Below are 23181 nucleotides of genomic sequence, written 5' to 3'. Positions count from 1 at the left end.
ACTTTCTAGAACTGAACGCAGTGTGCTAGTTCCTTGTGCTGCTGTAACAAATGACCACAGACTTGGGACTTGAAAACAAGGCATTCACTATCTCTGAAACGGTTTCATTGGACAGAAGCCAGTGCCCACCCCCAACCCCCGGGCTCTAGGAGAAGGGAGGGAACAACCTTGTTTGTTAATGAAGCATCTTAGAGGAATCTTATCTACAAAACACAAGGGAACACTGACTGAACGTGGAGGCCAGGCCTCCCTCTGATTTGGGAGAAGCTGCGACGGGTAGCTGAGTCCTCCTGGAACCCTTTTTTCTCTACTATTTTGATTTCCTTTTGAGAGTTAAAAAGCAGAAGGTACTCTTCTCTCCCAGAGGTAACTACTGTTAGCATTTGGGTGCAAGGTTTTCCTAGGCTTTTCTTAAAGGGGATAGCTGCTAACTAGCCCTGTATCTGGATGAGGCCACATATGAGTGGGTTCAACTCACACCCTTTAATATGCATTTTAAGATGTCTTGATTGGCAGATGCCCGTGCTAAAGGCGTGGCTAGAAGTCTGTTTGGAATTGTATTCATGCAAGAAAGAAATAGTCTCACATCAGCTCCCTCCTTTGCAGTAGCTCAGGTCCTGATCTAACTGACCTCTTAGGAGCCCCGCCTACAGAGGCAGGCTCTCTGGGGCAGGAGGGTGCCGGCTGCCCTGCCTGCCTCCTGCTGCCTGTTTTTCCCCTCGTCCTGTAGGTCCTCTTGCTGCCTCAGGCGAGGCTCTGGCAGCGTGAGGGTTGGTTGAAGTTTACGACTGGCTGTCTCTTGCCGAGGTGAGAGCATGCCTGAGTCCTGCCAGCTTCTCTGAAATGCCTTGGGCTCCGTTTGGCTTCCCTCTGAATAAAACGAGTCCTCGTTTTTCTTATGCCCAACGCCCTCTCTTTGTTTCTGTCTTCAGGGTCTGAGGGGAGAAAGCCAGCGAAGGGCATGAAGGAGACCAGGGCATACAGGACACCGGTACTTTGTGGCCCCAGGATGCTGTGAAAACTCAGAGACCAGGTCAGCACGAGTGGTCTTTTCAAAGGCAGGCAGAATTCATTACACTCTTCCTGTATGTTGTTCCTACGGTTTTAACTGCAGGTAGAATAAATTCTAAACTCCTACTGACCATCACTGTTCTGCCCCGATTCCACCTCTGTCACAATCCACTTGCCATTTGTCACTCTGCAGGCGTGTTTTTGCCTCAGGAACCTCACTCTTGCTGTTCCTTCTCCCTCTGAGAGCGTTTCCCCGACATCTTCACCATGTAGGCTCCTGAAAGCTAAAAATGTTTACCTGCTTAAAGTAGTGATACACACCCCTTATCCCACCACTGTATTTTACTTACTTCAAAGCATTAACTGCTATTTGAAATTACATGCTGCTTCTGTCTTCTCCAACGGGAATGTAAACTCTTAAAAGCCAGAGCTGCCATGTCACCGGGCTCAGAGAAGACTCGATGTCTGTGTGAGTGAGAGGATCAGAAGGGACAGCAGCAGCTGCTGCAGAATCTCGGTTCCCGCTGCAGACCTGCGGCCAGAACCAGCATTGTAATGGACAGCCCCAGTGATTCTTACGCACAGTGGTTTGCCAGGCACTGCTTTTCCAGCAGTGGTTCTCAGCTTCAGCAGCACCTTTGAATTACCCAGAGCAGCTTAAAAAATACTGAGATTTTGATTTAATTGGTCTGGGGTGCGGCCTGGGCCCCTGAATTCTTAACCTGGGTGAGTTTCGTGGACAGCCAAGGCCGAGAAGCCATGCTGTAGAGCCATGCTCTCCAGGGACAGTAGCCACTAGCCACGTGCAGCTGCTTACGTTTCAGTGAATTAGTCAAACTTGAACTGGTGCGTTCCAGCCACGTTTCAGGGCCTGTGCCGCCCCTGGGTGGTGGTTGCTGGGCTGCATGAGGCTGGGGCAGAATGCAGCTGGCCCTTATACATCGCGGGGCGTCCACCCCAGCAGGCGAAAATCTGCATGTAAGTTTTAACCCTACACTCGGCCTATGGAAGATATGAATCCAAACCAACTGTGGGTTGAAAACAGTACTTTAGATGCACAGCTGGGAATCTGTTGTTGGGAATGTGAAAATAGCCTTCCACCCAAAGTTGGTTGAATCTGCAGATGCGAAACCCGTGCATACAAGGGCCCCTGTATTTACTGACAACCTGCGCCAGCGGAGCTGTGCAGTTCAAACCCGTGCTGTTCCAGGGCAGTGGCACTTCCGTCATGTGGGAATGCTCTGTGGGACAGAGCTGCCGGAGAGGGAGAGGGAGGGGAAGGGACGGAGACCAGGTGAGGGGAGTGTCCTCAGAGGCAAGTGCTGTTAGGGGTGAGGAGGGAAGGGGCAAACCTGCGGTCCTTGGAGCCTAAGAGGACAACCCAGCTGCTGACTTTCGATGCTGTTTCTCCCGCAGGTGGCTGCCGTCTCCCACACCTTGTCTGGGACCGAGCTGCTGGGCCACGGCCTCCGGAGCCCGGTGCTAGGAGCGTCCAGAACTTCAGTGGGTGAGTGCTGCCATCACCCCCACTTACCATGGGGCATGAGGCTCGGAGGCTAGAACCTTCTTCCCAGGGCACACAGCCACCTGCAGGGGGTGCCGAGGCACAGCGTGGAGCGATTACAGGCTGGTGTCGTTCCCTGATTTCCCTGTAACAAAACGCAGCTTGTGCCGGTCCATAGAAATCAACTGACTGCCAGACAAAAACAAACACACCCTAGCTTACTACACACTGTTACTTATATTGCTTTTTAGAGTCAGGACCACAACCCCCCTCTTCCCCACTCATCATCACCAACATTTCATACAAAGACATCTGAACGTAAACAAGAATATAAGTTACAGCTTTACGAAACCACCCCCATTTCCCTTAGTTTGCTCTCCACAGATAAGAACTTCTCACAGTCTAACACTAGAGGGCGCGCTGCCTCCTCATCAAATGCCCCGAGGGCTCCAGGTGGTCCTGTGGCCAAGGCTGACCGCCCTGGTGGCAGCGGCGACCAGAGCATGCTGTCCCCACGTGCCTCATCTGCTCTAAGTGCCAGAGGGCACAATGGACCACACGGACTTCAGACTCTGGCCTGGGGTTAGATCCTGTGTCTGACCTTTATGGGCTACTCTGCACTTGAAATGTGGCTTGAGCACCTGAGAGCTGATTTTTTGGTGGTGGTTTCGTTCAGTTTTATCAGTTTCAATGTAAATAGCCACATGTGGCTAAAACCTTTATTTAAGCCTTCCATGTCGTTTGCTCAGTGCACACATGCAGCCAGATCTTAGTATCCAAGTGTAGGTGGTGACATTATTTCTGCTAATTTCCCTTTCGTCTGTTACTTCAGTTTTTAATTTAAGCAATGAGGCAACCTTCAATAGATTTGTAAAACTCCTTGTGGTTCTCGTACGTGCTAGTGATCTTATAGTGATCATATCCAAACTAGGACTTAAAGGCCGTCCTTCCTTGCGCCCTCGTTTTTCACAGCTGCTAAAAATGCCCTGATTATGAAATATTCCCACAATCAGGTGTTTGCCCAACCTCACGTGCTAAGCGAGCTGGCAGGGTGAGGAGGGGCGCTCCGTACGGGTGGCCCCTCTCTCAGCGAGTAGGAACAGGCTCCGTATTTTAGAGAAGACGCAACAAGAAATAAGTGACTGAGTTGGGGTTACGTACGAGGCTGATGCCAGATAAGCTTTTATTATATTTAGAAAAAAAAATGTCAGTGTAAATAAAAGCAAGTCACTCAAAATGAATGAGTTTGTAAACACGCTCTGATTCTTCAGTGGCAGCATTTGGACCCACTGCCCAGGCCAGTTTTAACCCAACCAAGATGCTGGAAGGCAGAGCACACAGTCGTGCCCATCAAGCCGAGGAGGGCGACAGAGCCCAGGGTTCCCCTTCTCCGCTTGCCGGGGTCTGAAAAAGAAGGGAGAGCGGAAGTTACGAGGCGGCTCCAGAATGATGGCACTTTGAACGTCCGTCCACAAGCCATTCTATCAAGAAGGCTAGGTTGTGCCTGAGACCTTCTGTTCTTACGAGGCCAACCAGCTTTAGGCAAAGTAACGTGTCACAGTGGGGTTGCTTGGACCTTGAAAAATAATGGGACAGTAATTGGAGTTTCCTCGCTCCAGGACCTTCGCAGTAGTTCCCTACTCTCAGAAAAAGTCAGTACAGCAAAAAATGTCTTTTCCCCCTTCAGGCACACCATTAGCAGGGGCTCCGGACTCAAGAGTCCTGGCTTCTAGTTCCCACGTAGTAGCTCTGTGACCTAGCTAGAGCCTTAATCTGAGCCTCAGTTTACCCATCTATAAAATTCGATGATGCTATCTACATCATAGACTTGTCGGAAGGTGAAAGAGCACGTGCAAAGTTCTAAACGCAGCAACTGACTTGCAGAAAATGCTCAGTAAAAACAAGCCTTGTTACTATTCAAAGGTTAGCAAAAAGAAAGAGGGTAACAACGTTTCACCTAAAGATCAAGCCCCACCCCCTTTTATTAAAGCCACGCTAAGAAGAAAGACTTGGGAGCGCTGAGGTTTCAACTTTGTTTCCTTAGATGCACTTACCGCCTGTGTAATAGCCATACGCGTAAAGAACTCGTCCGACAATCCAGGCCAAGCCCAAACCAGAAACTACGCGCTGAAACAAAAGGCTTCGTTAGGATTTGCACTGAAAGAGCAGGCAGATCTTTATGAACATCTAGGGTTGACTGCATCATGTTTTAGCAGGAAGTTTATAATTTCATGGATATGGTCAAGTACTCGCCGCCAAAGCTAGGGTAGCATTTGCTTTGGTCAGGAGAATCAAAGATCCGTGGCTCTTGTGTGAACAAGTAGCTCGTGGACCTGGCAGTGAAGTGCTGGCTGTTGCTAGGTACCGTGGGGACCTCAGCGTGCCAGAGCACAGGCCAGCTAGGCAGGCCCGGGGGTCACAGGGTAAACCGGAAGAGGAAGCCGACCCAGAGTCAGGACAGAGCAGAAAGCGGCTGTCCCAGGTGGGCCTGCGGCCTGAGCTGCACCCTGTCAGGGAGCTTCCCCACGGGGCGGGGTGCCAGCGGTGGGGGCCTCCACTAGGAAAATGGGGTCACTGAATCATGCTGTGAACCCCCGAATATGCGGGTTTCGAGGGAAAATTCCCAACACCCTTGAAAAAAGGGAGTAAAAACGTATGCAAGATGAAAATGCCTTCCATTTGGGCGCCATCCTGGAGGGACCCCTTTGGTCAAAAGGAGTCGGGAGAATAAGGGAGAGAGAACGTGTGAGGCCATGAAACACTGAGTGTCACTGTCCCCAAGTGCCTTTCCAGTGGAGTAGTGTGTGGTATCAGTGGGGGTCAGGTTACACCGTAGGACGTTTGTTTGTTGTTTAGCTGATTTGGGGTAAAGTTAAATATCAGTATAAGCATGAAACCCCTAACAATAACCACAGTTCTGTGAGTCACGGCCACAGGCGGTCGGCAGCCGGCCATTCTTGACGAGACTGTTGCATATTTACCATCAGCCTAGGAGCAACACAGGAGCTTGTCCTCACAGTAGTTCTGAGGGTTGTGAAGAACTAAGGGGAATGGGACCTGGCAGTGGGATGGGGTGGACACCAGGTGTGTCTAACCTAGAGAGACCAGCTCGTCTCCTCACTTACTAGGACTGGGGCTCGTTACAGGCACAAGAAAGAATATCTCTCTAAGAGATCAGGTATTTTTTGTCTTTGAAAAAAGACAAGACTTCAAGGTCATGAACTACAGATACGTTGTTCTGGCAGCTTGTAACAAAAGCGCAGAGACATTCGGGTTCAGACCAGAGGGTTATAAAGTGCCTGCCTCCTGGTCAGAACTCAGTTAAGGGGAACCCTAGCCCCTAAAACGGGAACCACTTTGTGTCCAGGGCCAGACCCAGATGGCGACTTGTCGGGCTCAGTAAAGGTGCTTTGTTTCGATATGTGAGAATTCAGACCGACTCCACGGCCCCAGGGCCCCCGGGCTCGTGGTCAGCCCCGTGCTCTCCGCCTGCCTGCCCGCCCTCACCCTGCCCACTGCTGCCAGCAGACCAAGCCCCTGCCCAGGGCCTCGCCTGCACCCTTTTGCCTGGCAGTCGTCTGGAGACATCCGTGGCACCTGCTGTCTCACCTCCTTTAAGTTTGGTATAGTTGTCCCTTCAGCGAGGCCCTCCTCCCTGACCACCCCACTCAAAATTGTCCCCCACTCCAGCACTCTCTTTGGCCTTCCCTGCTCCGTTTTCCTCTGGCTTGCATCAGCTAACGGACTCCGTAATGCATGTAGGTGAGTGAAAGTCAGCTCCACGAAACAGGGGTCTGTGGTTGGTTCACTGAGGTAACCTCAGGAGATCGGTGTTTATTACATGAATGAATGAATATGCAAAGGAAAACCCTTATGCAGAGGAACTTCCAGAATCACAGGGTGAGTTCAAATTCTGATTCTTATACTTTGTAGCTATTTGACCTTGTGAAAGTTACATAGTCCCCAAGATGTTTCCCTTTGGGAGAAAAATTCTACCTACTTTCAAAAGAGCTGCTAGAAGTAACAAAGTGAAATTCTTTTAAATACATGATACCTGGATGAAATACATAGTATCCAAGATGAAAACCCCCTGGAAAAACTTACCGGGTGGTAAACACCTCCAACAGCTAGAAAAAATAAGAAGGGAGGATACACTTCCAACCTGGAATAGACAGAAAGAAACTTTTAAAAAGTGCCCCATTTAAGTATGTTTATGTAAAACTGTCAGCCCTTTCCCGTTATACTTGCCCAGTTAGACACTTGCCAGTAAAAACAAACACTGACTGGCCCCCTCTGGGATTAGAGATCATAGAACACAGGGGAGCTGTTGAGGGCCTCCAGTCTGACAGACTGACAGGAAACCCCTGTGACTCGGCAGATTTCCTTACAGAGCTGGAAGCCCCTCCCTCCCTGGGTGGGGGATTCGGTCTCCGTTTATGTGGGACAAGCTGGGACAAGCGGCACATAGTGTAGAAGGTAATGCATCGTTAAAGATGGCTTTGGAAACATAACCCGGAGTCCACTATCCTCACAACTCTTCAACTTGCTTAGGAGTCATTCAGCTCACTTACAAGTTTTTTAAACAATTCTTGTAATGAGTGCCCACAATCGCCCCCACTGCTGCTGCTGGGCAGGCAGAGTAAGTGCTGCGGTGGGGGCCTGGGCAGATGCAGCGCCTGCAGCCCAAACACTCACGTGTTCTGGTGAGCTCGCTGGATGCAGTTGAAGAGGTGCCCGTTCTCAGGGTCCATGCTGTACATGGTCGGGTACTGTGGAGACAGACGGTGAGGGCAGCTTTCAGTGCCGACAGTTAGAATCCACCCAAAAGAGAGCCTATGCGAAAGCGTCTCCTGTCGTACCCTAGACAGATGCCCACTGTCTGCCTAGGTATTCGCAGTGACAAGGGCCTGGGTTCTCAGACGCAGTCAGTGGTGTTATTAATGTCTAGTAATAAGGATGCATGTGTGTGCTGTGGCTGCACACGGGACAGAGGCAGCCTGTGCCCACTGGGCATTATGCCATCACTGGTGGATCTCAGACGCGTTACCAGGACACCACAGGGAAACAGCTGCTCCCCAACAGTCACCAAATACCACAGACTTGTAAGGTTCCCCTTAATGGGGAACAGAAACCGAGTGTGAGAATTTTAACGCACATGGCCATTTTCGAAAGAAGCTAGATATGAAAACTTTAAAAGCAGCTCCAGTCAGTCTAATCAGAAGTTGCTAAGCAGAAACGGACATCTGGCATGGCTCTCCAGGGAAGCCTTCAGTGATGTGCCCTCTGGGTGAGCTAGAACGAAAGGCTGCATGTGGCAGACCTTCCCCAGGGCCCAGGTCTCAGCTCAGGCCAACCTCAGCACCGCGTAGGTCTTCTCTGCTTGGGACCGGAAATCGCCCTAAGACACCATTTGTAAGCTGGCACACCAGGAAACACCGCTGCCATTTAACCCTTTTTAGAAAATAACACTCCCAGCAAATAGCTCCAGCCAAAAGCAGGCCGTTCTCATCCCAGCCCACCTGGTCTTTGTATAGAAGGGACAAAGTGACACAAGGTGGCACCTCCTCCCAGCAGGGCCCCATATTTCCTGCCTTCTTCCCACTGGGAAGGGGCGGAACTCCTAGTAGGTGGACCTGACACTGCCACCTCTGACCACGAGCTCCTGACGTTCCCTTCCAGGACAGACAGCAGGTTCCCACCCGGCTGCATTCCCACTCACCTCCACCTTGTACTTCTTGCGGGCCTTGGCAACATTGATGGCCAGGTGGGCTACCATGATGAAGCTGGCAGCCCCGGTCAGGACCACGAAACCATACTCCTTGGAGAGGACTGCCATCTTGGCTCTGCCAGGAGAGGGAACACGTGAGGACGCCACCCAGCCCTGGGGCACCGCGCTGCAGGAGCAACTGTGAACCCCACTGAGGACAGGTGAGTAAATCCAGTGTTTCTAAGAGGTCGTTAGATTACTGTATGTCACACAACAGAATTTACAGCTATTCACGGATGCAATCAATATACACAGAAAAGTTGACCATCACATCACATCGTATGTTCTCTTTTGATCGCCAGTACATTTCGGAGATTTAGCTACACCAGCGCTGCTCCCGAGGGGTCCCTGCTCCAGGAAGGGGACACACTGGAAAGCGCTGTCTGCACGACTCGGTACAGAAGTCACCTCCTGGTCACTTCCTGGCCATCTCGTGTGGCCGCAAAGGGCAGGGTGTCTGGCTGCCCTCCAAGCTCGCGTACCCTCATTCCCTTCTACAATTTGTCATTTTTCAAAGCTTAGAAAATCAGCGTGGGGAGGAAGCCTCAGCAATAACGAAAGCAAAATACAGGGTGAATTCTGAACAGCTCTTGAGAATGAACGACTCGGCTTTCGGATCGGCCTGGTCGCCTGGGAGTTTAGTTCATTTGGGCCAAATGGGCCATTTAAAATGAAGCTCGAACTTGGTCAGAAGCCGCCTGCTTAAGGACAGGGAAATCAAGCATATTTGGTGCAAGTCAAACTTCGCACATTGAGAGTCGGCTTCCAGGCCCGAACCTTTGGATGGGCCGCCAGGCTCCCTGGCAGCATTCTTCAGCTCACTTCTAATCTCCCCCCAAAGCCATTAGCGCCATTTTACAGATAAGGAAGCAGAAGCTGAGCTAGACGAGGGCGGAGCAGGACCAGAGCGGGGTTAGAACTCTTCCCCAACGACCCCAGCCGGCCCAGGCCAAACATCAGGATTGAGGCTTAGTCCCCGACCTCCGGTTTTCTGATTTGCAGGGGCTTGCGGGTAGAAGCTCGGGGGCGAGACAGAGAAGTGCCTCTGGGGGAGGAGTTTGTCCCACAGCCAAAGATCACTCAAATGTGCTCAGAAACGTACAGCTAGAGTTGAGTCTGTGCTACTGAGCTCGTCTTACAAAGCAGAAATGCGGTCTGGGAGGTTATACCCAGGGGACGTCACTCCTCGCACGTTGCTAAAGTGATGATGGGGGGTGGTTTGCACGTAATCATCGTGGGACAGGAGGAGGCCTGCCCTCCCCAAGGCTCTCCCTGCAGGAGCCACGGGTACAGCTGCCCTGGCAGGAACAGCGCCCAGCCAGCCCTCCCCACGCCCCGCACGCCCACCAGGTGAGCCTGCTGCCCAGGCCACAGCAGCCAGCACCTCCGAGCGCTGGGAGCAGTGCTGAGACAGAGACTAAGGTCAGCAGATGCCCATGTCGCCTCACAGACACGTAAGTGTGTGCTTACGGATACTTGTGGGGTCAGGTGGCATTAGCAGTGACCCCTGCCAATGAGGAGATGCCGCACCTGGCACTGAGCCTGGGATAAAGCATGCACCCAACCAGTTTCAGTTTCCTGTTCGCCCCCAAAAGTATCTACTGAAGCAATGGAAGCAAGTAGATGTGTGGCTTCCTTAAGGACGAGAAGGAAGGCAGAACACAGAAAAGCTCTGTCACCACGGCTGCTGAAAATATAGGTCCAATAGGGACCGAAACAGATATGGCTTGTCCTTTAAGGAAAGAAGCAGCTCAGATCCCTCAGGGTTAAAAAAAGTTGATCATTTGCTGAGTTCCTATTTTTCGTAGGAATCCAGGGCAAAGAGATGGGTGTCTCCGTGCCTCAGAGATTGGCCTTCACGGTGTGGTACAGGTGTGTGCTCTGGGACGGGGGCAGCTCAGCTCCCCGTGGCCTCGCCCCCGGCAGCCCGGCCACACCCGAGGCAGTGCCAGCCCGGAGCCAGCAGATAGCTTCCAGGGTGCAGACTCGGGACGCTGATAGCTGGCACCGCACCCTCAGGCATGACACTCACGCAGGCTGCACACACTGCACTGGGTCCTCGACAGCCCTGTTACCCGCCCAACGAGATAAGGTTTCTGCGGTGGGAACTCCGCCCTCGACGTGGCGTCTCCAAGGGGCCACAGAGCACAGCCCAGAAGTCCTTTCGGAGCGGAGCTTTCCACACGGGTGTAGCTGACCTCGCAACTCGCTGGTTAAGTGTCAGAGTAAGACCACTGAGTCCCTTCTGGGGCTTCAACCCAGCCTGTGACGGCCGCTCGATTCCCAGCTCTCTTGGTGGTCACTGTCCCTCATCAGGTCAGATATTGCCACTAGACTGAAGGCCTTTCACTCTTCAGCAGTGATGCTTTTTATGCTGAAGACGACCTCTGAGACTCACTTCCACGCCACGGATCACGTGCACCTCACATTCTGACTTCAAATGAGAGGCCTATTTAAGGGTCCAGTGGGACCTCCCAGTAATTCCGGATGAATGTTTCCATCCCGTGTGGCAGAAACAGCAGCATGGGGATGACATCACCCCTACACGCTGAACTCCTGCTCTAAGACCTAGTGTGGGCCCCATAACCGTCCTGTGTGGTACTTACTATTACCACCCCCGTTTTACAGACCGGGAAACAGAGGCAGAGGGGAGTCCAGTAACTTGTCTAAGGCCCCACAGCCAGTGAGTGCTGACCTTGCCCCCATGCCCTTTGCTCCTGACCCAGGAGTTAGAGCGCCCCTTCCCCAGGTGGGGAGCGATGAGCAGACACCCCTTGGGGGCGGTGCAGGAACTCTGCCCCAGCTTCTCCAGGAGAAGGGGAGGACCGGAGCCAGAGCCTGAGCCGGGAGTGGGGAGCAAGGTCCACGCTTTCTGGAGCACTTTACACACAGGACCATGTCCTCTGCGAAGACACTGCACTTCTCCCTTTCCAACCTGGTGCCTTTTGTTTCTTGCTCGATGGCCCGGCTGGGACCAGTGCCATGTGGAGCAGACATGGCAAGAGCAGACACCCTCACCTTGTCCCCATCTCGGAGGGAAGCCCCATCTTCTACCAAGGAACAGGGTGTTGGCTGTGGGTTCTTTATAGACGCCCCTTTCGAGAACACTTTAGAAACCTAACTATTTGTACTTTTTTCCCCCAAAAAACAGCAGCACCTTTATTTGTAACTTTCTTACTAACCACAGTATTTACTAGGCAAACATGATGTGTTTTTCAGGACATATCTGGTTGGGGGAAGAAAACCTGCAAGAGTGTTTTGCAGCCGGTGGGGCACGGGAGACGGGGGACAGCGGAAACGCCCCTGCAGGGTGCGGTCGGCTTCTGGGGGAGGTCAGAGCACAGTGATGCCCAAGTGACCTGCGGGGCGTCGAGGTCTGTGGGACAGCACTTGGAGCGTCAAGTCTTCTGTGCAGCCAGTGGATTTCAAGAAAGAAACAAGGCACCACTGGGAGCGATCAGACCTGGGTGCGAAATGAGGCCTGCTGGTCTCACCCCTGGAAGCTGTGCTCCCTTCCAGGGTCTGAGTGAGCCACGCGCGTGTCAGGACGACACGTGGCTCAAAGCCTCTCCCCTGGGATTCTCCTGGAAGCAGAACCACTCCTTCCACGTCCACTTCGCTCAGCGTCTCCTCCAATTCCTGCTTCGCCTTATCTCACTGGGGCAGGGTTCCTTTAGTTACACAAGCGTCACCCAGAAAACTCCCTGAACCACCGTCAACAGCAAACTCCTGGGGGAAAAGCTCTCCTCCTGTTTACTCAGGCCCCCCCGGATGCCAGTAGAAACTCCCTGGGGCACGATGGGCACAGATGAAGCGAAAGCAGGCTTTATGGATTCGGGCCGCTGCCTCAAGCCAGGGATCACTTCTGAGCCAGGAAGTGGTATCAACGTATCTTTCACTAAAGCAAAATCAATCAAATGTGTTAAGGGAGAGTTTTCCCCTTTCACCTCAAACAAACAAAAGCCAGTGTGGATGACGGTAACGCTACTACTATTTGCAAGGTTGCTCTCCTCAAACTGTACTGTAATGTCTCACTGATGCATCCAGGAACAGGACAAGGAGAAAGCACCCACACACTGACATGGAACCGTTCCCCAGGTTTCAAGAGAATCCTGATCTGGCTGCCTGTGCTGTGCATCCAGTCTGTCTCACGTGGGGTCCCTCATTTTACACGACAAAATCAACACCTGCATGAGTGACACGAGGGTGGTAACTGGAAAGGCCAGTCTGAACGTCCCTGAGGTCGCCCTGGGGCCTCGTTCGCTCCCCTAACGCACCCCTGGGTAGCTGCCCAGCCTCAGTTCTGCCTCCAGATGTGTCGACAAAGGAACAGGCCTCAGAATTATCTCCAGGAAGGCAGCTGACCCTCCGGAGCCCACATAAAACTCAATGGAGAAATCTGAGCGCACAGAGGGACGCAGCACAAAAGTCATCCATCCTTTACTTTCAAAATGCCACTTCCGGTCATTTCTGCATTAAACAGATGTTGAAATCTGAGTGTCGACGCTTCAAATGACAGCTAAATTTAAGAACGAATACAAAGACATTTAAGAGAAGGAATATCCCAGGCGAGGAAAACAGTCTCGCCCACAGCCACGCTGGTCCTCAGTAACGACTGCTCTAAGGGCCACAAGTGAACAGTTAGAGCCATAGCCACACCGTCCATTATTCCTCCTGCTTATTAACCCCGGGAGGCAAACAGCAAAGGCTGGTCATGAAGTGGGCCTTGCCAGCATGTCCTCGAGTCCCTCGTCAGTGTCACCCTAAGTCAGGACGATGGACGCCCTGTCCCTCTTAGAGATCACGGCTATAATCCATGTGCATTCAGCTTTACAGTGAAATGGCCACAGCTTGGTCATTTACGATATTCAAGTTTCACATGTTTAATTCCAACTTTGTGAACTTTGAGCACGTTACTGCCCTGGGAGGGGGAGGGGAGGGCCAGCTCAAGTTCAGTGACTGCTTACTGGTCAGTGGGAGGGGCCGACACTGACTGCTCAGGCCAGGTGAGCAGGGGACCTGCTGCCTTCTGTCGAGAGCGTGACTTCTGCGTGCAAAGGGCTGAACACGCATACCTGGATGGAGCCATCTCCCGGGCGCCTGGTAATGCAGCATTTCAGGAATCTAAGAGCAGGTTTGTAACAAGACAGGACAGATCCTAGGTTCCACTGCTGCTGTGATGACAGATTTTTCCAGATTCCTGACACAAAAGGCTCTCTGGGTGGGCCCTGGGGCCACACTGGACCATCTGGAGCCGAGTCTCCCAGAGATGTGATCCCAGGGACGGGAACTCCCTGAGTTCTGAAGGCAGCAGCCTCACAGGCAGGGGGAGGACAGGGAGAAGCCACGGGATGCAGAAGGAAATAAAAACCTCAACAAGTCATGAAATGGAGCTGATCAGATGAGGCCACTGCAGGGGAAACCCTGTTACCTAAACGGGATGCTTGCCTGCCACCTGCCACCTTCTTCAGTGTGGCCTCAGAATGAGTCCCTGCCTGACGTCCCCCTGTTAAGTGCCATACTCCATGTGGGGTGCAGGGCACAGTGGTAACCCAACCGAGAAGGAAGAATACAGTCAAGTGAAGGGGGACAGTGCAGGAGGACCAAGGACCAGTAGGGTGACGGATCGGGTCTGGGTGAGGGCTGTGTAGGACAGCAGCGGGGACGTGACAGAACACAGAGTGAGCACAGAAGGCACACAGGTGTGGGGACATGTGAGGGCTGTGCTTGGAGACCTGTGCGTCTGGAGGGCAGCGACAGACTAGAAGAAGGGCAGTAAGAGAAATCAATTGTTATCCATAATACTGTTAGCACATATATTGTTCAGTGTGTGTCAAACACTGATTCACCAATATTAACTCAATAACCCCTCACAGCACCTCTATGATACATTATTACTTCCATTTTGCAGAGGAGGAAACAGCATCAGAGAGGCTAAGTCATCTGCCCATGGTCACACAGCTATCACAGAGAGAGCCTGGCTTCACACACAGCCAGGCAGTCTGGCTCCAGAATCTCTGCTCTCAGTCCTTGGCTATCTTGCCTCTCAGTGCGGTTGGAGTCACCTTTGACCACACCTGACCTCTTCTGAAACGTTTCTACCTCCTCAGACCCTCTCCTGAGCATAATATTAGCAAGAACAGAAAACTAACGATTAACTCCAAGTCTGTGACTGATTAAAGCCTGAGATCTTTCTAAATGGAAGAAAAAGAAATCTTGGAAAAGGTCCAAAAACGAACTTTTTTTTTTTTTTAAATGAGTGTCAGCACTGCAGTATGACAAGAGGAGAGATTACAGGAAGGAAGAAAATATTCTCCAATCTTTTAGGTATACAGGTGTGCAAGGAGCAACACCAAAACTGGCACTTCATTTTTATATCATGACTTCCACGTAACCTGTCCCTTAACTGGCATTACACAGGAACGGCAGGTCTGACTTCCAGAAGAGGAAAAAAAAAAATCTCAAATGTTCGAATGAGTCACACTGACACCATTTGGATTTTGCACCACAAGAAACATGGGCAGACTGCACTTAATTCTCAGCGGCTGCAGAGTCCCCACTGGAGTATCAGTCATTCTCAGTGAAGGAACCACCTGCTGCCAGCTCCTGCCTGAGGCAGGGGGGGTGGGGGGGGCTATCTAACGATGCCTGTCTGCATCAATCATTCACATTTCTCAGGCTGGAGAAATAAAATATCACTCATATTAAAAAGAGCATACTGAGGCACCAAAATATTAGATCCCAAGTTCCAGTTAATGAACAGGTCAGCTCTAGAAAGAACTCAGAGGGTAGCAGGGGGACCTGGGATTCCAAACGCTGAACTCCTTGAGGGTATTTGCAAATGTATTTGGAAGTTAGCACCCACATGCCATCTCCTCACTGCTTTACTCCCCACGGGACAGGTAGATAGACAGACACTGGCAGAGAGAGCAAGGGAAAACTCGGGAATTCTGTTTCACACAGCAGTGACCTACCTGGTAATTGCTAAATTCTTTTTCAGGAGGATGGCACAAGGAGTATTAATGAATCCAGTTGCAAAACTATAGCAGGATATTCTCTTAAACATTGCTTTAAAAATGGGAAATGGTTCATGGTCAATTGTGATTGTCAATGGTGTTCTGGATATAGATTCAGAATATTTAAACATAAATATAGGGAGCAGTATATTTAAATGCAGCTAGCTGTGCAGTAGGCACTAAATTACTTTTGGACAGATTGATTTGTCATCCACTTCATTGCAGATTGTCCCAAGGGCTTTTCGGCATTTCTCTGGATAATGGGGTAAAGCCCTTCTTTCATTCACGCTGGGTCTCTGCTATCCAATCCTTTCAGGATTGTCTCCTCCGAAAGCTAGGCCAGCCTTTTGCAGGAAGCCCCCGGAGTGTGGTTTCCATGGCTGGCCACCCGGTCTCTATCTATATATAGTAACATTGGTTCTGGAAAAAAAAAAATGCTTGACAAAGTTTTCTATTTCTGTAACAATGTGTCAGAAGGGAAGCTTAACAGAACGTGTTGCTGGAGTGAAATGTATTTGTTTGGATTTTGGATGTTAGTTTTATTTAACTCCTGTGAGGATAGATATTCTTGACCCCCCCCCCCCACTCAGATACTGGTGAACCAAATTCTTTGAACTAAATTCAATGAACTGAATCTGTTGAACTGAAGTATAGGCTGTAACTCTGACCAGTAACCTTGGGTGCCTCTCAGCGCTGCAGGCTAGCAGATCTCCAGATCTCCCAGGAGAAGCCCTTGCTCCAGCCCCCACGCACAGAGGAATGTGAAATCCGCGCAATTCCGCATGACCACGCCTAGTTCCTTCCACTGCACCTGCAAGGACCATCCCTCTGCAGAACAGTAAGTGTCCTCCCTCCCGGACCCCCAACTCCAGTTTAGGGATTGAAGCCCCAGCCCCTCGCCCCTTCCCTACCCACCCGCCTGTGTCTGCTTTCCCTTTACCTCCTTTCCCACACTCACTGGTCCCCTAAGCTACAATGTAGCTCGTAAACTCGTGACTCCCAAGGAAATTATTAGGAGAAGCCACAACTCGGGGAATGACTCACCGACGAGTCTCCAGCCCCTTCCACGCCCTGCAGCCAGCCCTCAGCTGGGGCTCGGGGCTCCCTGCAGAGGCACCGGATAGAGGGGAAGTTCTCAGAAATCTAAGGCAGAGCCGTAAGTGACGATTCTGCGTCCTTCCCTGCGGAGTTTCCTGCTCTAAGGCACAGGTAGGAAATGACTATTTAACTGTTCCAATACGAACTGACAGACGTTTCTACGAGTCAGGAGGAAAACAAATGCAATTCCCCAGGGGGCTCCCAGAAGGTCCCCAGCTACATGTCCACATCTTCGCCGGCGCAGCGCTCCAGGCCGCCTTAAAACCGGCATTACCGATGGGCCTGCAGTGCCCACTGCCCTGCAGTGCCCGCCGGCCCATCCACCGCACCAGAGCTGCAGCTGGCAAGGTCGGCGGGCGGGCTCCGGAGGCACAGCCCCGGGAAGGAAGGGACTGAGGAAGGGTTGACCTTGAGGCTCTCCCTGAGTTGGACAGCGAGGCCGGCGGCCTCGATGCTGCAAACCCACTCCATCCTGGGGAGGATGCAGGGCAGGTGGGGGGCGAAGGGGATGGAAAGGTATAAAAGAAATCTACGAACAAGAAGGGGTAGAGAGAGCGGGATGGCAGAGACATGGGCGGTGCCCAGGGCAGGACCTGAGGTGCCTCCGAGGGCCCAGGGCCGGCGCGCCTCCCTGCCCGCAAGGTGCGGTAACTCACCTGGATCACCTCCGCTTGGCTGGTGCAGACCGCAGCTGCGTAGCGAAGTGTGGGTGCGGCGCCTAAGGCCGCGGACAAGGAGAGGCGTGGTCCAGAGCAGGCCCCGCCCAGGGGCGCCGCGAGGCCACGCCCCCAAGGTCAGGCTCCGAGTTCCTGGGCGCTCTTCTGAGGGCGCGCTTCTGAGGGCGCTCTCCAGGCTCCAAGCTTCGGGTTGTGAGGCGGAGGCCAAATTTTCTTCCTCCTCGTGGTTATCCACTGATTTACCCCTTGCACTCCCAAATTTATTTATCTAGCCCCTCCCGCAAATGTCTTCCTAAACTGTCCCCGCCATTGGGTTTGCAGAGCGGTCGCACGTTAATAATTTCTCCCCAGCAGAGCCACCGTAGCCTGTGTCTAGGTGCAGGTTTGCACCGGGCGTGCGCGGAAGTAGGCACGTCACGTGGGCGGGCGACTGCGCAGGCGCTGGGGGCTTGCGGTGGCTGCCCAGTCGGGGTCCGGGCATCCCGGGGTGTTAGGGCCGGCGCGTGTCCCCGGCTGGTGAATGTGACTGTTTGAGGTGGTTTGTCACTTGTCGAGAGACCGAGCCAAGCCCTGCCGCCTGGTGGCCTTGCCCGCTCACGCCCCCCTGTCGCCGGCTGGGCGTCCCGCTCTCTGGGTTCTGTTTCGGGAACCAGTGCAGCACCGCCTGGGGGACCACGGGGTCCCAGTGGCGCCCGTGTCCTGCCCGGGGAGGGATCGCCGTTGAGGCCCGCGTGAGGCCAGGCCGCAGGAGCCGGACTCGCGGCTGAGCCTGTGAGGTCGGCTCGCCCTTCCCCTGGGCGCCCCCGGCCTCCTGTGGGTGCGGCCCCTCGGTGAGCGTCCTCGGCAGCCGCAGGACCCCACGAGGGGGTGCGCAGAGCCGGGGCGGCAGGTCTCGGGCGCTGGGCTGGGTGTCGGTGCTTTTTGTTGGGTTGTCGTGGCCGCACGTCCTGAAGTACTTTGAGGGCTCGTAGTGTTGACTGTCGCCGTTTCAGCAGCTCCCGCCATCCGCACGCTTCCGGTTCCTGCTCAGGGACAGGAAGGCCTCATCACGGAGGGTTTGTGCCGCGCGGTGGCGCAGGGCTTGTCGATGGGACGTTGAAGGGAGGAGGGTCCTGTCCCCTCGCGGCTGTGGACCGACTGTCACCTCTCACCCCGGGCGCGTCTTGAAGCCGAGTCTCCCACGTGACTGTGCGTGGAGGTGTGGCCTTGGGGGTGACTGGTCACGGGGCGGGGCCTTCAGGAGCGGGAGCAGCGCCCGGATGACGGACCCCGCGGGGCTCGCTCGGCCAAGGGCCCCCGTGAGCCGCGGAGCCGGCTCCTGAGACGCGGAGTCCGCTGGCACCTGGATCGCGGCCTTCGAGCCTCCGGAACTGGGGGAAATCGGCGTTTGCGGTGCAGGCCGCGCAGCCCTCGCTGGTTTTGTCGCAGCCGCGGGAAGGAGTGAGACGCTTGTTGGCTGTTCCGTGTAAGGACAGGCGGGTGAGGCGGCGGCGGGGGCGATGCAAGGACGGGCAGCAGCGTCTGGCCCCTCCCTTCCCGCCTCGCACTGACCACAGAGGACTTGACCACTCAGGACCTGCTTTTAAAAACATCCTCACAAACGCAGTATTTGTTTATTATAGAAATTTTGGAAAATACAGAGGCTTTTCTAACCACTCCGTTAAAAATGGCACCTTCTTCTCACAGCCCTCCTGTCCCCCTTCCTTGCCTTGTGTTCTGCCATCGACACACTTTGGGGTTTAGTGACTAGTTCATGGCCTGGCTCCCCCACTCCAGTGCACTCTCATGAAAGGGGGGATGTTGTCTCGCTCCTCGCTCCCGAGCCCCCCGTGCTCTGACGTGCCTGCTGCTCAATTGCTGTTTGTTGGATGAAGGCGTGAAGGAGGGTGTCGGTGCCCAGCGTCTGGAGCCCCCCGGGTGCCTGAGCTTCTCATGAAGCCTGTGCGTCTAGCCTTCCGCTCACTCCGTGAGCCTCACAGCCTTTCAGGAAACAGCCTGTTCAAGTCGGCCCGAGTCGGCTTCTGTTTCCTGCAGAACCACCTCCTGTATTGCAGGCAGCACCCACAGGGCGCCCAAAACCTCATTCATCACCTTTGCCATCCGACCTGCACGTATTGGGCGAGGGGCCTCCTGTAAGGAGTTACCTCTGTTAGAAACTTGGCGTCACTCCTCGGGCCTGAGAGCGGTCCTGCAGTGGGTTCCAGAAGAGCCACCTGTAGCTGTGTGACTCAGGAAGGGCCTAAGTGCTCTGAAACTTGTTTTGTCTTTTTATCTTCAAAATGAGTCTACTAACACCTATTTTGTTTGGCTCTTGTGAAGGCAGCACATAGTCTGGGCACTTAATAAATAAGTGAATGCTGTTATTACCAGTTCTTACTGGTGTTACCGCAAAGCAGACTCCTGTCTAGTCCCTCTGCCCTAGTTTAGGCCTTAAGTCTCCTCCGACCTGGACAAGTAAAGTAACCCTTGAACTAAAATTCGTCCCCCAGCTCCTGTCACAGTTCCCCTTCTGAAGCAGACCTCGTGTTGGATGACTGACCAGTGCCTTTAAGTTGAAGTCCAGGCCATTAAGGCATTTCAAGACCCTTCACAATCTAGCCTCAAACTACTTTTCCAGAATCCTGCCATTTAACATTAATTTAGTCAATGTTTCTTAAGTACCTACTAGATGCCAGGCAGTAACAGAGCTTACCTTGCAATACAGGGACTTGTCAAAAACAAGGTAATCACAGATTATGGTTGAGATTTCAACCTGAAGTTTTAGGAGGCCTGGAAAATTTCTGTCACCTCCTTTGTGCTTCTGCCACCCACTGTGAAAAGATCACGTTTCAGGAAGCCACTGCTGCTTCACTCAGTGCCGGAATGAGACACGGCTTGCAGACCCAACTCTGGTGCCGTCTGGAGCCACACTGGCCTGGACACAACCAAGGTCAGCCAAGCCCAGCACAGTCACAGCCATGCTGCAGACGTGTGTGAAGCATAAATACCTGTCGTAACTCGCTGTGAGTTTGGTTTTGTTTGTTACTTTAGCAAGACTGGAATAATACAGACATGGAGTCGAGACCATGCTTGTGGGCTGGATGTGTGGGTGAGGCAAAGAAAGAAATCGAGGCTTCTGTCTCGAGCAGTAGGATGGAAAAGGCATCAATGGCCAAGGAATTACCAAGGTAGAGAAGCTGCTCGGAGAAGAAACTTGGTGGGACAGTGAAGTTCCGTTTTGGACATCTAGTGTCTGGGTAGGCCAACTGCTATTTAACAACCTCAAGATAACAGTTGCTGAGCACAATAGATTTTTCTTTTCTTGTTCATAAAACAGTTCAATGCGGGTATTCAGTGGATGGTGTTTTACGCATTTATTCACGAGTCCAAGCTCTTTCAATCCTGTGACTGCTCTGCTGTGGAGCTACATCTAGCTGCAAGGGAAGCGAGGAAATGCTTGGCTGGGAGCTCAAGGTGAAAAGGATTTGGTGAACAACTAGCTAGTCTCTGCCCCACATCTTACTTTGAGACACCTCTTAGACATCCAGGAGGAGATAAGAGCTTGGCTCTCAGGGCTGAGCTTGAGGTCCACTTTTGGAAATCCAGGCTATATGGATGGTATTTAAAATCGCACATAGGATAGAATGAGGTTCAGGTCAGAGGGCCCTATTGGGCCCTTCAGGGTTGAGAGGTTGGTAAAGGAGGAGGAGCAACAACACAAGAGGGGGCGACCGGCGAGGTGAGGGGAACCGGGAGAGCGTGACATCACAAAGGCCAGTGAGGAGGAAAGAGTGTCAACTGCCAAACTTTCCAAAAGGACTCGGAGAGAGAAACGACATTAACAAGAGCAGTTTCAGAGGAGTGATGGGACAGGAAGCCTGGCTGAAGGTGGGTGGAAAGAATTGGAGATGGGCAGCTAGAGCTGAGCGTGTAGGAAATTCTGTACTATGTTGGGCTATGAAGAGAAGGAGAAAAGTAAGGGGTCAACAGGAAGAAGATGAGCGGCCTGGATAATGCAATAAGGAGAGGGTTGGAGGATGTAAGAAATGGCATGAAAGAGGCAAACACGTGGGCGGCCAGGAGGAGATGGGAGCAGTGGAGAGACTGTCACCTGCTAAGAAAAGTACTTCTTTAGAGGAACAGAAGGGGAGACAAAAAATAAAAAGGGTATAGAAGCAAATAGTGGTTTTAGGGAAGGACACTTGATCCCATGCCTCATTTTTCCTTCCAGGTGAAGGGAGCTCCTTGGGAATATGGCTGATTCCCAGGGCAGCCTGGGAAGTCTTGTGTTAAAAAGTAAAAGTGTGCTTAGAAAAATTTGATATTCAGTATAAATAATGATAGGAATGGATTACAGTTACAGTTGAGTCAGTAAAATAAGAATCTGTAAGCCATGTTAATAACAGATAGAAAATGTTTAAATGCATGCTTGGATACATATGTATATGCGTACACATAAGAGGCATATGGGAGTTCTCTGTAATATTCTTACAACTTTTCTGTAAGTTTGAAATTATTTCAAATTTAAAGTTAAACAACTTTACAACTCGCATCACTCTTACCCTTTTAAAAAAGTAGAAAATACATAAAATATATATACATACCATTTATGCACACATTTAAATACATGCAACCCCTGTTACCCTGCTGCTCATCCCCCACGTCTAATTCTGTCACAGCTGGTAGGTTATAGATCCATGCTGCCATTTGTTTCATTTGTGTCCCCTCCCCCATTTCACAGTTGCTCACGGACATGCCGAGGGCCTAGAGCTGAGTGTGGCACGTGGTAGGAGCTCAGGGACTACACGTTGGGTGAATGAATGGATTAGAAGCTTCTGGGCCTGGTAGGTCATTGTGGCTGACTCGGGGGCCTTTCTCCCAGCGTCTTCAGAGGCTCCTCTGCCGGCACTTCTCACAACGCAGATGTTTCTCCTGGGGTGTTGTCCGGTCAGACTTCCAGGAGGGGTCCCGTCCCCATTCTCAGAGACCCTCCTTGGTCAGAATTTAGGAGGGCTCCAGGCCACGTCTCTGTCTTGTGACCTGTGTGGTCAGGCTGGGTCAGCCCTCACACAGTGTTTGCCCGCACTGGGGAGGGGCGCTGCCTGCTGGTACAGCCCCACCCTCACCCATTCAGTGATCAGTTCCCACACCAAGAAACATGGCCCCCCATCCAGGGAGCCCATGGCAGGCTCTTCCTAATGGTTTTCTTGAAGTCCTCGGACCGACCGTGCTTGAGGTGGGAGGAAGCACCCCCCCCCCTGGACCCCTCAGGGCGGACGGGAACTTCAGTCCTGAGCCCTTCCCTGAAATCCTCTCTCCCACCTCCCAAAGCCCTGCCCTCCTCAGGCCTTTCCTGACCTGCTCCTCTGGGCTAATGGGTCTCCTGCCTGCTTAGTTTCTCTTCTGATCACATCTCACCTTTTGTTGTAATGTAGTCACTTGCTGTCTCTGCGCCCCATTGTAATGTGTCACCCCTGCCAGGAGACACTTTATCTTTAGGTCCCCAGGGCCTGGACCCATTGGTGAGTATTTGTTTAGTTAGTGAGCGGGTGGACATCTGAGTAGCGCCTGTGGTTTGCAAGGTCTGACTCAGCTTCAGGTTTGTGAGTGCAGGAGGACACTCTGCCTGAGGGCACGGTCAGAGTCCCCAGCTCTGAGCCCTGTCCATCCTCTGACACAGCTCCTGTCACATCCCTGTCCCCACACGGGAATGGCAGGACCAGGTGCCCACTGCACACAGCTTTCCAGGTAGAAAGCTCGCCAGGACCTTGCTGAAGTGTCCCCTTCCTGTGTAAGGACTCTGGTGAACAGCTGTGAATAAAAAGAGTAATGACTGCCTGTGTGCTTTCATTTATTTTTTAAGTCAAGTGTGTCTGTTTTATTTGTATTCTAATTTAAGAGGTAGTTATATTTTTAAATCAAAAATAGATCTTTATTATTGAAGTTTTGGGAAATCTAAATAAGGGGCAAAACAGAATATGGTCATCCAGCACTCTTACTAGACATTTCTTTTACTGTTTCCCGTACATTCTTACCATCTTTCTATTCTGTGCATATGTGAAAAATGACCTGAGTGGAGCCATTTCAAAACAGGGCCAGAGCAGGGAGCACTCGAGAACTCAGTCCCCA

The 23181-nt window shown here is 52.3% G+C and overlaps 2 protein-coding genes across 4 annotated transcripts in view; one reads left to right on the top strand and one right to left on the bottom strand.

Annotated features, from left to right (window-relative positions):
• Positions 1 to 3668: 3668 nt before the first annotated feature.
• MGST3 (microsomal glutathione S-transferase 3) lies at positions 3669 to 8357 on the bottom strand. The gene is made up of 5 exons (XM_019747340.3): positions 8235 to 8357; positions 7211 to 7284; positions 6620 to 6677; positions 4570 to 4642; positions 3669 to 3919 (listed from the first exon to the last, which is right to left on the bottom strand). Exons 1-5 carry the CDS (start codon positions 8349 to 8351, stop codon positions 3783 to 3785), a joined length of 459 nt encoding a protein of 152 aa, XP_019602899.1. The 5' UTR covers positions 8352 to 8357; the 3' UTR covers positions 3669 to 3782.
• RXRG (retinoid X receptor gamma) overlaps positions 8305 to 23181 on the top strand; it is a 154964-nt gene continuing 140087 nt past the window's right edge. Inside the window, exons 1-2 of one of the 3 annotated variants that reach the window (XM_019747337.3) lie at positions 8305 to 8443; positions 15990 to 16136. The gene's annotated coding sequence lies outside the window, so the exon portion shown is untranslated. Of the gene's footprint in view, positions 8444 to 15963; positions 16508 to 23181 lie in introns of those variants that run through there. The other 2 variants (XM_088801543.1, XM_019747336.3) reach the window with 2 other exon arrangements.

This window comes from Rhinolophus sinicus, chromosome 11 (genome assembly GCF_057876585.1).
Source record: "Rhinolophus sinicus isolate RSI-liver-muscle chromosome 11, RSI-T2T, whole genome shotgun sequence".
Classification (NCBI taxonomy): Eukaryota; Metazoa; Chordata; class Mammalia; order Chiroptera; family Rhinolophidae; genus Rhinolophus; species Rhinolophus sinicus.
Note: the sequence above shows the minus strand (reverse complement) of the source record. Positions and strands in the feature narration are given on the sequence as shown.

What these genes read in the sequence shown, in the direction of transcription:
- MGST3 (XM_019747340.3), bottom strand. Translation starts at nt 8,351, where the DNA reads ATGGCAGTCCTCTCCAAGGAGTATGGTTTCGTGGTCCTGACCGGGGCT. An exon ending in GCAAGAAGTACAAGGTGGAG is followed by an intron (nt 7,285 to 8,234) that starts GTGAGTGGGAAT and finishes CTGTCTCCACAG; the next exon opens with TACCCGACCATGTACAGCAT. An exon ending in CAGCGAGCTCACCAGAACAC is followed by an intron (nt 6,678 to 7,210) that starts GTGAGTGTTTGG and finishes TGTCTATTCCAG; the next exon opens with GTTGGAAGTGTATCCTCCCT.